The sequence below is a fragment of the Ovis canadensis genome, chromosome 3 (genome assembly GCF_042477335.2).
Source record: "Ovis canadensis isolate MfBH-ARS-UI-01 breed Bighorn chromosome 3, ARS-UI_OviCan_v2, whole genome shotgun sequence".
Lineage (NCBI taxonomy): Eukaryota > Metazoa > Chordata > Mammalia > Artiodactyla > Bovidae > Ovis > Ovis canadensis.
Window position 1 is genome coordinate 224599756 of NC_091247.1, and position 16302 is coordinate 224616057.

Sequence of the window (16302 nt, forward strand, 5' to 3'; positions counted from 1 at the left end):
GTGCTATCTAACTATCTCATCCTCTGCTATCCCTAGTCTTCTTTTGCCCTCAGCCTTTCCCAGCATCAAGGGCTTTTCCAGAGAGTTGGCTCTTCACAATAGATGGCTAAAGTATTGGAGCTTCAGCATCAGTCCTTCCAGTGAATATTTAGGGGTGATTTCCTTTAGGATTGACTGGTTAGATTTCCTTGCAGTCAAAAAAAATGACACAATTTTTGAAAACATGGATGGACATCGTTGTCCCTGCAGGTTTATCCCTGGGCCCTGGAGTGATGTTATTTTGTGGGCTAAAGAGGGACGTGGGAAGCAGGGGCTTGGGCTCACCCAGGGATAGCAGGGGTGTCTCTCTCTCTCTCTTTTTTTTAATACTCATTTATTTATGTGCTTGGCTATGTTGGGTTTCAGTTGTGGCACACAGGATCTTCATCACAGCATGCAGACTCTAGTTGCAGCGTGCAGGCTCAGTAGTTGGCAGCACATGGGCTCAGTATCTCTGCAGAATATGGGCTCTTAGTTCCCCAAACAGGGATCAAACCTGCATCAACCTGCACTGCAAGGCAGGTTCTTAACCACTGGACCACCAAGGAGGTCCCAGAGGGTTCTCTGGACAAAGAACAGAGAACAGGTGGACAAAGCCCTTGCTGGGCCAGCCTTGAGGGAGGGGCATCACGCAGGCCTGCTTGCGTCCTGGACAAACCTCGGGGCAGCCCTCTCACTCCAGCGCTTTCTAGACTGACAGTGATGGTAAATGACAGTCGCTGGCCACTTGCTGGGTGCCTGTTCTACACTCTTCACACTCTGAGGTGAAAGAAATGAAAATGAGTCAAAGCAGAACACAGTTTTACCTAAAAATGCTCTCAAAGATATGTAATTAAAATGGCAGAAGAGAAAAAGTCTCAGGACCCAGGGGGCCACCTGGCTGGAATGCAGGGTTGGACAGGGTTGAGGGCGGGCATGCTGTAGGGGGGCCAGGGGCGCCTGGGAGAGCGTGGCTCAGCTTGGCAGGTTGAACGCCAGCATGGCGAAGAACATGATTCAAGTCCAGTTGGGCACACCCAGTAGGACAGGGTGCAGCCAAGTCTCCAAGGGTGCCTTGAGCCCCCAACCCCTTCCCTCTGGGGTTTGTCATTGAGCCCGGCAGGTTCCCCCGGAGCCAACGCCCTGGTTTCTGTGGGGGTGTTTGCTTCCAGGCGTGGAGGGTCCCAGCCCTCCTGCTGGCCCCCCTTCCCCAGCCTGCCTCCACCCGGTGGCACTTTCTGACGGCCTCCCGTGGCCACAGCTGCTGTCCGCCACCTTGGTGTCACGGTGGTCCTCGTCCTTCCACAGAGCTATTTCCTCAGTCACGCCCAGAGCCTGTGTGGCCCCGAGCGCAGCGCCGTCCCTGACTCACTGCGCTGGCTCTGCCATCCCCTGGGCCAGAAGTTCTTCATGGAACGGAGCTGGTCAGTGAAGTCAGCTGCCAAGGAGAGTCTGTACTGTGCCCAGAGGAACCCAGGTGAGAACGCCTTGCCCCCTGGGGGCCCCTGGTGCTGCCCCCAGACACATGGAGACACAGGGTGCCTTGGCCGTGAGTTCCCTACACTCAGGAGCTCGGGAGCCTGGTTGCCAGCTCGCCGCTGGGCCACTCGGAGCCCGTGGTCCTGGCATCAGTCACCCCGCCACACGTCCCCAAGGGTGACTGAGTGTGCTCAGCGGAATCTTGCCCTTGTGCCGGGCACTGTGGAGACTCAGAGGGTGTAGAGGAGCTGCTGGCTGGCCCCACTCTCCCGCTTCCGCCAGAAAACAAACAGACATAGACGGAGCAGTTAGGGAACAACAGGCGGCAGACGGTCGTCAAGTGCTCAGGGTGGCGGCAGAGACAGGGCTCCGGGCGTCGGGAGGAGAGGCCGGCTGGCTGTCCCCCGTGTCTGATGGTGATCTGAGTCGACTCGCCCGGCCTCGCAGCGGGCAGGAAAGGCCGGTCGGGTTGGCCCAGGCTTGAGCAGCCAGTGGCTTTGTCCTGTCCTCTCTGAACCAGGCGTGTGGGAGTCAGATGTGGTTGGCAGGTTCAGGAGTGTGTGTCAAGCATTTTGTGGGGAAAGCGGGGTCCACTGTCGTTCCTTCTCAGAAACTCTGTTGTTCAAAGTAAGAATGACACGCGACCCCAGAGAGAAGGGCGAAAGCAGAAGCCGTCATCGGTCTTGGATGCCTGGCCAGGCTGCTCTGTCTGCAGCAGAGGCAGCCCCTGGCCCTCATGCCTCCGGTGGCTCTGGTTCTAGGCCTTGTTGCCCAGAACATATTCCTAAGTGTCCTGCCTCCCTGTCCTTGTCAAGTTAAAGCCCACACGTCTGTGGCATGTGAATGAGGGGAAGGGCCTGGTGACGCCCTATTTGGGGCTTGCCAGTCGGGGGACTTGGTGACAGGCAGCTGTCATTGCCAACATTGCCAGGCCTCTTGTTTAATCGCCTCGGCCAGACAACTTCTGGTCATGGGTCTTGTGCGAAGGCTCTTAAGTGGCAGCTGGCTCTTCCTCACCCTGTCAGGCAGGAGCCTCGGCGGCCGTCCTCCTAAGCCACAGGAGAAGGGGCGGCCTCTGAGACTTGGGGTGGCTGTCCACCTTCCTGGTTCTGTTTGCTGACGAGGGTTGTGGCCACCACCTTACAGCTCCCAGCCTTGAATGCAAGGACTGAGCATTATGCTAAGAGACACAGCACCCCTCATGCACCCCGCCCCCACACACTGGAGCCAGTCCAGAACTCATGTAGTCTTGGACTTGACCACCCTCCGCCCGCCCACCCCCCGCTGTTCAGCGAGCAGTTCTGGGGTTTCGCTGGGGAGGTTTGTCCCCATTCAGAGGAGACATCTGTTCCTTGGGTTCCCCCACCATGCCCTGTTTTCTCTGTAGGACAAACTGAGCTCCTAAGTGAGTCCCACTCACCCCTCTCCTGGCTTCCTCCTCTTCTCCAGCCGACCCCATCGCCCAGGTGCACCAGGCCTTCTGTAAGAACCTGCTGGAGCGAGCAGTGGAGTCCTTGGTAAAACCTCAGGCCAAGAAGAAAGCTGCAGACCAAGAAGAGGAGAGCTGGTACAGACCTTGGATATGCATCCCCACCCATGCCCCCACCTCAGGCTGCCTCCCTGGGTAGCGCAGATGGGGCTCTGAGATCCACCTCCCTTAAGGAAACGAGCCCCAGTGTGGGAGCCACAGGGAAATCCAGTGACTCTTTGATGTTGATGTTTCAGGCCTGGCAGCCCCACGAGAGCCCTCTGTGGGCTCACAGCTGGCTTCTTTGCCTCTTGCTGCCCCACCAAGTATATTACTTCCCCCTTTGCTCCTTTCTACCTGTCTCTATATCTATATCACCTATATACATACCTGTATCACCGAGTGGAGTCAGTTCTTGGAGCAGGTCGGGGATTTGATTTCTTTAGCTTTGCCCTTTGGCAGGGGGAGGGTGGCCTTTGGAATGGAGTGTGGGACGGTCAGCAGAAGGCAGATGCCTCTGGCCCAGACATCTTGGGGACCCAGACCTGTACTGAGAAGTCAGGTGGTGTCTTATTCTTACGGAGTTACTGAGCACAGTCTTTCCTTCACAGAGTCAGACCTGAGAGGCAGACAGGTACCAGCATCACTTTCCTTCAGGGCCCAGGTTCTGAGGGCAGAGAGGGGGTCTCCTGCCTGGGGGATCAGAAAACTTCTGGGCAGAGACCACGGTTGAATTGGGTCTTGAAGGGCGAGGGATGAAAGAGAAACCTTGCTTTTCCCACAGAGAGAAGAGTGTCAGGAACAGTGTCAGGGCGGCCTGGGGCGAGCCAGAGTGGTTGGTGGGGGCAGTGCTCGGGGTGTGCCTGGCCCTGTGGGTCTCAGAGCTGGGGGCTGACCAGCCAGGCTGTGAGTGAGGTCCTTGTGTACACTCTGATGTGAGTGGGACCCTTTCTTTTCTTTCCAGTGAATTCTCCAGCGCTCTCGAGTACCTGAAATTACTTAACTCTTTTGTGGACTCCGTGGGGACTGTAACCGCCCCCTTCTCCAGCAGCTCTGTGCTCAAGTCGGCCCTTGGTAAGCACCTTGCGGGCGGCTCCACGGGCCTCAGGCTGCTTGACTCCGTCCTTCACAGCCCTTATGTCTTGGGGGCCCAGGATTGGTTATGAGTCTGCCACTCAAGAACCTTCTCTGGCTCTGAGGTGTGTTTCTGCAGTCCCCACATCACCCCCCACCCACAGTTCCCCTCACTGGGCTGTGTTTTGGGGGCAGGAAATCACGATGCTGCTAGAAGTGGGATGATGAGTGAGTCAGTGATGCTGGCCAGAACAGGTCAAGAATGCTCCCAGGTGCTCAGAATGGGCAGCAAGTGGTCCAGGCCCTGGGGGCTGGTGGAGGGTACTCACCTTTCAGTACACAGTGGTCCCTGGGGCTGCTCTTGGGTCTGATGCTCTCTGCCAGAGAGGCCTTTCTGCTGGCGTCCGTACTGCTCCGGCACCCACTGCCTCGGATGGCCACACAACTGCTGACTGAACTGGCAGCAGGACACTCTGCTCCCGTCTCTAAACTGTCATCCAGGGGACAACATGACAGCGGCCGCCTCTCACCTGGCTGAGGCTGCAGGAGAGGGCGTGGAGCTCCCTCTGACAGCTCTCCCCATGGAGGGTAGTATCCCAGAGGAGCAGCCTCCCCATCATGACCTCTGACCTCATGGCCTGTCTCATTTCCAAGCTGAGAAAACAATGCGCTGTTAGGCATTTCACGTGCAGGTTCACTGAGAGAACTAGGCCTCAGAGAGGAAAACACTAGAAGGATTGTACCTGCACTGTTCCTACACATATTCTGGAAACACTGTTTTTCACAGCTGTTGGAAGTTTGGGCTGTTTGCAGCTTCTTCCTTAAAAATAACACCAGAGTGAACATCTTTTTTTTCTCTGTTTAGGCTCATCTCTTTGTGATGGATTTTCAAAAATGAGATTCCTAGGTTAATAGAAGTGAACATTTTTAAGGCTGTTAAGGCAAATTGCCAAACATGTTCTGAGATGGGGCTGGTGGATGTGAGAGGGCGGCCCACAGGCCCCAGCCCGTCTTCCGGAGGGAGAGACGGCACGAACAGGGGGGCTCTAGTCTCTGCAGCGCTGGAACGGCGTTTGGTTCTGTTCGCCTCTAGGCCCAGACGTCGTCTGTCGGTGGTGGACGTCCGCCATCACCATGGCCATCAGCTGGCTCCAGGGAGATGACGCTGCTGTGCGCACTCACTTCACCGAAGTGGAGCGGGTCCCCCAGGCCCTGGAAGCGACAGAGTGCGTAGCCCTCCTTGATCTCTTGCCTGCTTCTCTCCAGGGAAGCCCCTGGTGCCAGCAGGTGCCAGGTTCGCTGGGTTAGTGGGGGAGGGGAGCAGGTCTGCATGGCCATCAGCATGAAGGGTCAGGCAGCCTGGGGACCACACGACAGATGGAGAGATGAAGCGAGGGAACAAGGGAGCCACGGAGACTCCAGATGTGGCTAGCCGTGTGTGTGTGTGTGTCTGTGTCTGTGTGTGTGTCTGTGTCTGTGTGTCCGTGTGTGTCTGTGTGTCTGTGTCTGTGTGTGTCTGTGTGTCTGTGTCTCTGTGTGTATGTGTGTCTCTGTGTGTGTGTCTGTGTCTGTGTGTGTGTCTGTGTCTGTGTGTCCGTGTGTGTGTCTCTGTGTGTGTGTGTCCGTGTGTGTGTCTGTGTGTGTGTGTCTGTGTCTGTGTGTGTGTCTGTGTCTGTGTTTGTGTATGTGTGTCTGTGTGTGTCTGTGTGTGTGTATGTGTGTCTGTGTGTGTCTGTGTCTGTGTCTCTGTGTGTGTGTGTCTCTGTGTGTGTGTGTCTCTGTGTGTGTGTGTGTGTCTGTGTCTGTGTCTGTGTGTCCGTGTGTGTGTCTCTGTGTGTGTGTCTGTGTCTGTGTGTGTGTCTGTGTCTGTGTGTGTGTCTGTGTCTGTGTGTGTGTCTGTGTGTGTGTGTGTGTGTCTGTGTGTCTGTGTGTCTGTGTCTGTGTCTGTGTCTGTGTCTCTGTGTGTGTGTCTGTGTGTCTGTGTCTGTGTCCCCAGCAGCTGTCAGTGCTGCTCCCAGGGTTCCTCACACAGGCTGACAAGCAGGGAGAGCTGGTGGCTCCTTCTACTATAGAAGGTCCTGGTGGAGCCTGGCAGGCCAGCGCTGGCTTGTGAGGCCCGGGGATCCTCTCGTGTGCCAGCGCTGAGTCCCATTTCCTCTCGACCACCCTCCACCCCACCAGCTGAATCACTAAAAAGGCCTTTAGCACAAGGCATCACCAGAGAGCTTTTGACATTCCTCTTGGGGACTCATGCCTGCCTCTTGGGGGCATTTGGCCTGTATCGGCGGGCAGCCTGCCAACACTCTGGCTGCCTCGGACTGGATCTGAGTGTCCCTGACATCTTCTGCCACTTGGAGAAATTGTGAAACGCCCCAAGGCAGGAAGGCACCACTGGGTCTTTCCTCAGAGCCAAGGCTGTCGCGTTTCCCGCCAAGCGGGCATTTACCCGGGAGAGCAGGAGGGAGCCAAGGAAAGCAGGTTTAAGCAGCTTCAACACTCCCAATTTCATTTAAGTGAAAGAAAGTGAAGTCGCTCAGTCGTGTCCGACTCTTCGCGACCCTGTGGACTATAGCCCACCAGGCTCCTCCATCCATGGGATTCTCCAGGCAAGAATACTGGAGTGGGTTGCCATTTCCTTCTCCAGGGGATCTTCCCGACCCAGGGATCAAACCCAGGTCTCCTGCATTGTAGGCAGATGCTTTAACCTCTGAGCCACCAGGGAAGCAGCCATTTAAGTAACCCCCTTTTAAGCTCTGACCAGTGAACGCCCACCCAGGATGTGTTGTCTCCCAGCTGACACACCCAAGCAGACTGAGGCCCAGCGGGTAAACTCTAAAGTCTTCTCACTTGTAAGAACAGGCCCTGGGGTACAGCTAAGACCCTTGCAGGCATTCCTTCCCCCCAAATTCAGCCACCCGGGGCCCTTTGCTCTTTAGTTGTGGCGATGCTGTGGGATGCCACCCCGCCCCAGCCTCCCCACTCTCTCCCTGATCTGCTCCCTGAAATGAGGCTGTTTCTCCAGAGTTGAGCACCTGGCCTCTGCACCTTAGCGAGTGAGTGCAGATAACAGGGCCGACACATACGTCCCCACAGGGTGCGGCGAGTGGTACTGTGGCAGATGAGGAAACTGAGGCATGGGTTTTTTTTTCACTGTTGCTCTTCTGCTTTTTTTTCAACTTTTTATCTTATGTTGGAGAATAGCCAATTAACAATGTTACCACAGTTTCAGGTGAACAGCAGAGGGACTCAGCCATACACAGACTTGTACCATCCCCCCCCTGAGGCACAGATTGTTTGAATGACCGTCTTGGGTGGCTTCTCAGTGACTGTTGTTGGTGGGCCCACCAACAGTCTCTGTGGCCGGAATCTCTGATCCCTTCTCCTTGGTCACGTGCCACATTCGGGGGTCTCTTGCATCCCTCCACGATTCCATCATCCACTCAGCAAGTGCTTAGCTGAGGGCGTACTTGGTGTCAGCTAAGTTCTAGTCTCTGGGAGGCCGTGGTGAATGAGACAGCAAGTTACGGCCATAAGCAAATAGACAGTGGCCTGCCCCACTCAGCTCTCCACTCTGGGAGCCGTGGCCTCTGCTGGCTCCAGTCTTGGCTCTCAGGAAGCAGGCAGCACATCGCGGGGAGACATTCTGGGCCAGAGGCAGGTGAGCCTCCAGGAGTTCACACACAACCTGGTGAGGGCAGGAGGCTCACAGACCGACAGGCAGTGTCAGGGGAGCAGGGGACCTGACCCAGGGGGCCACCAGAGGAGGCTTGCAGGGGGCAGGGCAGGAGAAGGCAGACCAGAGGGCCAGCCGGTGAAACAGTTCTCAGAAACAAGTCGGGAATGGTGAAATAGAGTATTCCAGGCAAAGGCAGCCACGACAGCAGAGGCGAGGAGTGAGGACGGGAGCGGAGATGAGCTCCAGTTGCCTGGAGCCTAGAGCGAGTCAGAGGCTGAGAAGGGCCTCGTTCAGCGCCTGCTGTCCTCCACTCCCCTAACTTCCTCCTGCAGCCATGCTCCCACTTGGATGTTCTCACACGTGTCAGACACTCAGGGCCTTTGCATCTGCCGTGCCTCTTTCCAGAACCCTCCCCCCTGGAAATCCGCGTGCCTGCTTCCCTCGGGTTCCTTCTGCGCGAGTGTCACCTTTCCCGTGAGGACATCCTTGGCCATCCTTTATGAAACGCCACCCGCTGGCTCTGGGTGACTTTCCTTCATGGCTCTCGCAGCACTTGGCATTACACACTCAGTATCTAATGTGTTGATCATCCGACTCCTTCACTAGAACGTGAACACTGTGCACATTTCTGGAGTGAAGAGGATTCTTACGGCCTGGGAGCCTCCCTCGCTCAGGGCCAGCAATTCCAGGACCTGGAGCTAGGATCTAGAACCATTATGGTGACTTTAGTCCTGTGGACCCACTTGTCACAGCAGTGTGAGGGCAGTGGTTGCTGGCTTGGGCTCCCCACCTTCATTCTGCCCAGGTGACGTGCGCTGACCTCTTGCCTGTCACCACCCAGGAGCCCCCTGGTGAAGGCCATCTTCCACACCTGCAGAGCCATGCATGCCTCACTCTCCGGGAAGGCGGACGGGCAGCAGAGTTCTTTCTGCCACTGCGAGAGGGCCAGTGGCCACTTGTGGAGCAGCCTCAACGTCAGTGGGGCAACCTGTGACCCTGACCTTAACCATGTGAGTAGGGGCGTATGGCCCCTGGAGGCGGTGCTCATCTCTCCTGGGAGATAGGACTCTGACCCGCCATGAGCCCACCCGGCCTGTGGGGCTGCGTGGAAGACAGGCCAGGCAGCAGCCGTTCCCTCAGAGCCTGGCCCGGTGGCCCGGGGGAGGCAGCGTGTTCCCACCTGGGCCGCAGGTCCTGCTGGCCTCGGCGCGGGCCGCCCCAGGCGGACCCCGGCTGGCCGGCGCGCGTCTGCCCCGCCCCCGCCCCTGCGCGCGCACCCTGGAGCGGGTGGCTGCGGTGCATTGTAGTTGCATTGCATGTTCCGGCGGCACCGTGCAATGTTTCCACAGTGCATCACAGAGGCCTGCCCGGCCCTCGAGAGACTCCCCGTGCCTGATAGAGGGACTGTGTCACTGCCGGGCCACGAGGCAGGGCCATCTGGGGCAGGGGAGGGGAGGGGAGGGGTGCACACAGCTGAGGGGGGCTTGTCATCTGCTCACCGGGAGGAGCCTGGTTCACTCCAGAAAGGGAGGCAGGAGGTGTGTCCTGAGGGTCAGACTCCGAGGACCTCACTAGGGTTGGTCCGGCACCTCTGGCTGAGGTCGAGCCTGGACCTGGACCCTGTGGTGAACCTGGGATAACATGCCAGCCCTACAGGACAGGTGTGCCCGCAGGGCCCAAGGCTTGCTCTGGGTGGTTCTAGTGTTTGTCTTCATGGAGAACCAGACGAGTTTGAGGAGGCGAGAAAGGCTGCAGGCACCTATGTGGGAAAGTGGGCCTGGAAGAAGGGGCCCCCACAGAGGCTAGGGTCCCTCAGGGCAGAAATCAGCCGCAGGCTGCTACCTCACCTCTCAGAAATGCTACCTTTGGTTGAGGAGAGGGGTTTTATCCACGTTCTCAACCAGTGCTGTCAACAGCCAGAATACCACTGTGCCTGAGGGTGGGGCAGCACCCTGGAGAAAGGGATGCCAGGCTGGATGAGATGAGGAACAGCCTGGAGGCGTCCATTGGCGCCTGAGGGCGGCACATGACCCACCTTGAGAAGCACTGTTCCTGGCGCTGAGGGCCCTCAGGAGCTAGGCAACACCAGCGTGGGCTGAGGCCGGTGCCCTTTGTGACTCTCCTTTGTGACATTGCAGCCCTCTGTGGTTCCCATTTTTTGAGTGGGGAAACAGGCTCAGAGGTGAGGTCATGTGTCAGGGCCACATAGCTATGGACAGGAAACAGTGAAAGATCTAGACTGGTGGATCCAAACCCCAGCATTGAGCCGCTCTGCTGGTCTGCCTTCTTGGGTTCCTGTCTCCCCCGCCCACCACAGAGGCCACTAGGGCCAGACCTGGGCCCCATCCATGGAAGCGAGCCTCTGATCCCTGCTCCATCTCCAGGCTCTGATTCTCCTGCAAGGACAGGGCCTCTAGGCCAGCCATGGGCCCCCGGAGGTGGGAGAGGCCCCCGGAGGTGGGAGGGGCCCCCGGAGGTGGGAGGGGCCCCCGGAGGTGGGAGGGGCCCCCGGAGGTGGGAGGGGCCCCCGGAGGTGGGAGGGGCCCCGGAGGTGGGAGGGGCCCCGGAGGTGGGAGGGGCCCCGGAGGTGGGAGGGGCCCCGGAGGTGGGAGGGGCCCCGGAGGTGGGAGGGGCCCCGGAGGTGGGAGGGGCCCCGGAGGTGGGAGGGGCCCCGGAGGTGGGAGGGGCCCCGGAGGTGGGAGGGGCGTGTGACTTGCTGTCAGAACCACCAGAGTTTTATTCCTACCCTTCGCAGTGTCTCCTCCATGAGGCGCTGCCCTTCTCTGAGCCTTGGCTTCCTCACCGGCCCAATGGAAGAGCAGATTTCCCTACAGGGGCTGTAGGAAGGACTAGATGTCATGAACTGAAGCTCCCTCCCTGGTGGTTCTCTTGCTCCCTCATTTTCTGGGTCTCCCCTTTAATCCCAGAGCTGCTAGGTGTCCGGTCGGGGAAGACCTGGTGCGTGCAGGGACCCTTGCCCTGGTAACCGGCCAGTCACCTTCTCCTTCCTCATGGCCCACCACGCAGGTGGTCCAGCTGCTGACCTGTGACCTGCTCCTGTCGCTGCGGACGACTCTGTGGCAGAAGCAGGCTGGAGCCAGCCAGGCCCTGGGGGAGACCTACCATGCGTCAGGCGCTGAGCTGGCTGGCTTCCAGCGGGACCTGGGCAGCCTGCGCAGGCTGGCACACAGCTTCCGCCCGGCCTACCGCAAGGTAAGGCCTAGCCTGCTGCTGGGGAGGGTGGATCGAGGTGTCAGAACCGAGCCCAGCTCTGGCGTTGGGTCGTGGAGTCGGCTGACTGGTCAGGCTCTGGGCTGGGTGCCATTCATCCCTTTGGCTCATGCTGTGTGTGCCGCTCCCTGGAACGTGGCAGTGAGCAGTCCACACAGCACAGACAGGCCAGCAGAGATCTCACCTTATCAGTTAACACTCGGGAGCAAGAAGGGGCTCCTAGTCTGTGTGAGGACGGGGGGGCGGGGGGAAGTCCACTAGGGAGCACTGCTAGGTTTTCATAGTGAGTGTCAGAATCCCCTAGAAATGCGTTTAATGCTTTTTCTGGGCCACTGGGGTTTTAGTTCTGTGCTTGAGAACTCCACGTAACATCTCCCTTTGGCAATGAGGGCAGTTGTATAACCCACTTAGTGGACTCAAATTGTTCCTGTGTTTACCTTTATTGCTAATTAAGAGTAATACAACTCAACATATTTTCCCTGAATTGTTTTCCAAAAATACAAGTAAGAAGGCCAGTGTTAGGGGTGGGGAAGGGCTGTATTTGGAAACGTGTGAAAAAGAAGGGCTTGAGGTACAGCTGCCCTCACCCTCGGGTGCTCTGGGATCCTCACGTGGTTGCATTGTAGCCCCTCCCTGTGTGCAGTGAGCCAGGACAGACACTACAGATGAAATACAGTCATGTGAGAACCACCCCCTGCACGGTGGAAAAGAGGAAGTGCGCCCAGGGGCGGCGGCCTCCTCACAAAACATCCCCACCTGCCTCTCCCTTCCCCGCCTCCACCCTGGCCATCCAGGGCAGCGCCACCCTCCTCACACCCTGAGGTGTTCAGGTGTAAAAGATGGAGACCCCCCCTTCTCCCCTCCCTCCCTCCTCTGTCGGTGACTCGTGTTGACAGAAGAGCTGCAGGTCTTCCTCCTGAGACCTTCTGAACTCTGAAGAGGAGACCCTTTCTGAAGAAACCAAAGGACACAGGCCCCGAGCCGCCTGAGCTGTCCCCTTGCCGCCTCCTGTCCCTGCCTCTCCCATGTCCTGCTTTTGGGCTGGAGGCAGCCCCCAGCATCATGAGGGCCCACCTGCCTACTGTCCTCACAGCCCAGAGTGCATGCCGGTGCTCTCAGTCACCGTCAGCGGAGGTGGCCCTTAGCTTCCCTCTCAGCGTGCTCGCTCGCTCCAGCTCCACCAGCTGGCCTGTGCTCTTCCCCTTTCCTGCCGGGTGTGTGTCCGGGGTCAGAGTGAGGACAGGAGAGGTTGTTTTCGAGCTTGGCAGGGTGTCTAGAGGAGAAGGGGTGTGGTCAGCGGGCAGATGTGATGCTGCAGGGAGGGATTCCCCCAGGGACAGAGACAGGTGAGGACACCGGGCTTGTGTCCCCGGGCTTCCAGGTGTTCCTGCATGAAGCCACTGTGCGCCTGATGGCCGGAGCCAGCCCCACCCGCACCCACCAGCTGCTGGAGCACAGCCTGCGACGGCGCACGGCTCAGAACGCCAAGCACGGTGAGCCCCCAGCGCTGGCGCCTGGGTGGGCCCAGGGGAGGGGAGGGCAACCCAAGGCTTGATTTGGTGGGAGGCCAGGGAGGGTCTGTGAGGCGTTGTGGGGCTGGACTGGCCTCAGTCAGGTTGTCATGGGTCCAGCCTCTCCAGAGGGAGAAGGGGATGGTGGGGGGTGTTGTCCCAGCGCAGGAGCTGGGCCCCCGCTGATGGGCCCCATCTCAGCCCCATCACAGAATGATAGCCAGAGTAATGTGTGTAATGAGCCTGGGTCAGCTCATCTGTTGAGCTGAACCTCCCTCGCTTTGGGGTGGGGGGCTTAGATACCCAAGTTCTCACTGAGCTGTGGGACAGCACCTGCGTCGTAGCGGGCTCTCAGTGGGAATGTGTGTCTCCTGGTTCCCACAGGAGAGGCGGACGCCTGGCCCGGGCAACGAGAGCGGGCCACTGCGATCCTCCTGGCCTGCCGCCACCTCCCCCTCTCCTTCCTGTCCTCCCCGGGCCAGCGCGCCGTGCTGCTGGCCGAGGCCGCCCGCACCCTGGAGAAGGCGGGTGACCGGCGCTCATGCAGCGACTGCCAGCAGATGATCGTAAAGCTGGGGGGCGGCACCGCCATCGCTGCCTCCTGACCATGGGCTCTGCACCTCAGCCGCCGCCTGGGTGGCTCCCCAGCTCCCTCCATCTCTGAGTCTCCTCTGTCTCTGAGTCTCTCCCTCCTCCATCTGTCCCTCCTCCGCTGTCTCCCTCCCTCCTCCTTTGTCCCTGAGTCTCTCCCTCCTCCCTGTCTCTCTCCCTCCTCCTTCTGTCTCTGAGTCTCTCCCTTCTCCCTTTGTCTCTCCCTCTTCATTTTCTCTCAGTCTCTGCTTCCTCTTCTGTCTCTTGTGTCTCTCTCCTCTTCCCAGTGGGAGCTGAGGGATGAACCTTGGCTTCGGAGCGGTCACCTGCCGAGGCTTCTGGACCACCTCGGGCTAGCGGGCCCCTGGGAGCTGCTGCAGAGAGAGGTCCCAGCCTGGGCCCCAGTGGGCCTGAGCAGGGAAAGACAGGGCGGGCAGGAAATGGGGGTTCCCTGACTTGAAAGTGGCAGGGGGAGCTCCCAGGCTGCCCAGCCCCATCTCCAGCCCTCCCAAGACTCTCTCCTCTGAAAATCTCCCGCTCCCCTTCCTGCTTCCTTGTTTTTTTTATCAGGCTTTCTCTCTGGGGACATAGATCTCTGGGCACCGTGCGCTACACCCATGGCACTGTGCCCGGCACACCCCCCTTTTATACGAATGTTTTTATATCCGTGTGCTTGGGGTTGCCGTGATGCAAGGCTGAGTTGCTGTGGCATCTTTATTTCTCTCCCCAGGTCCGCGTCCCCTCCCCTGTGCCTGACAAAGCGAGTTCATTGTTTTCTCTTCATTACACAGGACAGCCTGGGGTGGAGCAAGCCCAGCCCTGGGGAGGTGGGTGGGAGGCAGGGGGCAGGCTTGGGGACGGGTGAAATCATGTTGGCATTATTTTTTAATTTTTTTAAAAAATAAATGGTCTTCTTTAATTGTCCTGTTCCTTCCCACTCCCCCGCCCCCTGGGATGTCAGCCCAGACTCGGGGTAGGCCCCTGGGGGGCTGGGAGAGAGAAAGCCACCCACCAGGACTGAGGACCAGGGACCTTCAGTGTGGGTTCCCCGCTCTCTCGGGCTCCCTCCCACCCCAACTCCTACCTCCACAGTCTATTTTTATCCCTAATTCTTGACCTGAAAATAAGCCAGGCTGGCAGGGACCAGACCCTACCCCGTCCCCAGACAAGCCGCTTTTTGAGGTGGGCACAGTGTTGCCCAAGGTGGGCACTAGGATCGAAGCCCCCTTCCTTGAGGGGGGCCTGTGAGCAAGAGTGGCCCCACTTTTCTGGATGCCCAGGCTTGGCGTCTACCTGAGGCCATTTCTCCTGGGGCCTGCAGGGAGGCTGAGGAGCTGCCCTCCTCCGTCCCTGTGCCTCTCACCCCCTTGGGCTGGTTGGGGCAGAAAGTGGGCAGGGGCCCCAGCACAGACTGAGGGGACATGGAGCAAGGGCTCCCCTCATGCCGAGAGCAGGCCTCAGCCATAAGCTTGGACCTCAGCCACTTCTCTTCTGCTCCCCCACCATTATGGCCCCTGCCCCCTGGGTGAGCCAGCCTTTGTGTCGTGTGTATATACTGTGCCTTTTCTCGTTATGGTTTCAGGGTGGGAGGGGGTCGGTTTTTCACTGAAAAGCGGGCTATGCCTGTGGCTTCCTGGATGTGGAATCATTCACTGAGTCCTGGATGTAGGTTATTGAATAAACACAGATTGGTACCACCCGGTGTGAAGCGTGTGGGGTCTGTGGTGTGACCGCTGAGGTGACCAGCCAGGCAGCCGCGTGGCTTGGCCTCCAGTGGGTCCGGAACCAGGGGCCGCCTCTCCTCCTCTGCCGAGAGGTCCCAGGGGCTTCCGGCTGACAGACCTTTCTTGCCCACCCATGCTCCTGGCCGCGTTCTCCCAGCGCTGGCTGTCTGGCTCACACTTCAGGGCTGGGACAGACCTGGGCGAAAAGGGGTGTCGGTGGTGGTGTTGCTGGGGTCAGAGGTCACCATATGCAGGACACAGCTGGCTGCTTAGCAGACGACACCAGTTCTTTGGGATTTGGGGTGCTAAACCCTCCTGGGTTCACCCTTGAGAAGGCTCTCCCCAGTTGGTTTCCCCGTCTCCCTGGAGGCAGAGAGCTTCTGAGATGTGGCCTGCAGGTCACATCTGAGTCCAGCTCCTGTGCTTCCCAGCCAGGTCCCCTTGGGCGGGTGGCAGGAGTGGGATGTGTCCCTTCAGCCTCCACATGCCTGTGTGCAGACAGCTAGCCCCTGCCTATGACAGCCTGCTGGCCAGTGTGCACCACCTGGCACACGTGAAATGCCTGTTTGTGGGGAGGGCCTGGCCACAAGCAGTGCAGGGCTGTGTGAGCAGGCGGGTCAGCAAGGCCCGTGGGGATGAGTCTGGGGGCTGAAGTGCGTGGTCCATAACCTGGCCCCCAGCTGAGAAATGGGCCAGGGCCCTTGAGCTGTCTAAGCCATTCCCTTCTCTGAAGGACATACAGCAGGCCACTGTCCTTAGGGCCAGAACAGCCTGTGGGGTGCGGGGTGGTCACTGTAGCTGGTCCTTGTCCAGTCACTAGAGCAGCATTTCCAGCGGAGGCCTGGCCCTTGGGATGGAGATCGAGGGCCCTTGGGGCTGAATGAGCAACGAGGTCACACCCACCTCCCAGCCCAGCCTCTCCAGGGCCTGTGTCACCAGGGTGGGTGGCTGTGGGTGGCTGATGTGTGCCCAGGAAACTGATCCTTTTGTGAGTCTCTACCAGATCTGTGACTCAGCACCCACCCCCACCCCCCCCAGCTCTGTACAGCTGCAGGATCCTCTTGGGGGCACCCCACCCCCACCCTGGGTTGAGGGTGTGAGGGCCACCTTCCCTGTGAGCCATGGGGGTCCCCACTGCAGGCATAACAGTGGACCCTAGGCTCTGTTCTGATCTGGGGCTTCTGGGCCTTGGTTTTCTCAAGAGAACGTAAGAAAGGGCAAGGTGGACCCTCCTACAGGTGAAGAGCTGGAGGGTTTGGGGGCCTCAGGGCAGCCCAGCCAGCAGGAGGAAGGCCGGAGACTGGCTGGGAGCAAGGGGTCCCTCTGCCAACACACGCTGCCATTCCACCACCAGACCCACAGTGCTGGCAGAATGCGGAAGAGTCCTAAACTGCCATCACTTGGGTGACCTTGGCAAGGTACTGAGGTCTCAGGGCCTCAGTTTCCTCATCTGTCCAGCCACATGCTCATGGGGCTTTCATGAGGACTAAAAGAAGAAATAGAAAATGGCAGCCATTGTTATTGAAACAG

General features: G+C 58.9%; 1 protein-coding gene across 1 annotated transcript in view; it reads left to right on the forward strand.

The window, feature by feature from the left end:
• Window positions 1-14745, forward strand: part of SREBF2 (sterol regulatory element binding transcription factor 2) — a 63524-nt gene extending 48779 nt beyond the window's left edge. Inside the window, exons 12-19 of the mRNA XM_069581683.1 lie at window positions 1327-1495; window positions 2947-3064; window positions 3930-4039; window positions 5133-5265; window positions 8557-8725; window positions 10743-10928; window positions 12328-12439; window positions 12842-14745. Of these exons, the coding sequence (XP_069437784.1) occupies window positions 1327-1495; window positions 2947-3064; window positions 3930-4039; window positions 5133-5265; window positions 8557-8725; window positions 10743-10928; window positions 12328-12439; window positions 12842-13062 (1218 nt within the window). The 3' untranslated portion in view covers window positions 13063-14745. The remainder of the gene's footprint in view (window positions 1-1326; window positions 1496-2946; window positions 3065-3929; window positions 4040-5132; window positions 5266-8556; window positions 8726-10742; window positions 10929-12327; window positions 12440-12841) is intronic.
• The last annotated feature ends 1557 nt before the right edge of the window (window positions 14746-16302 follow it).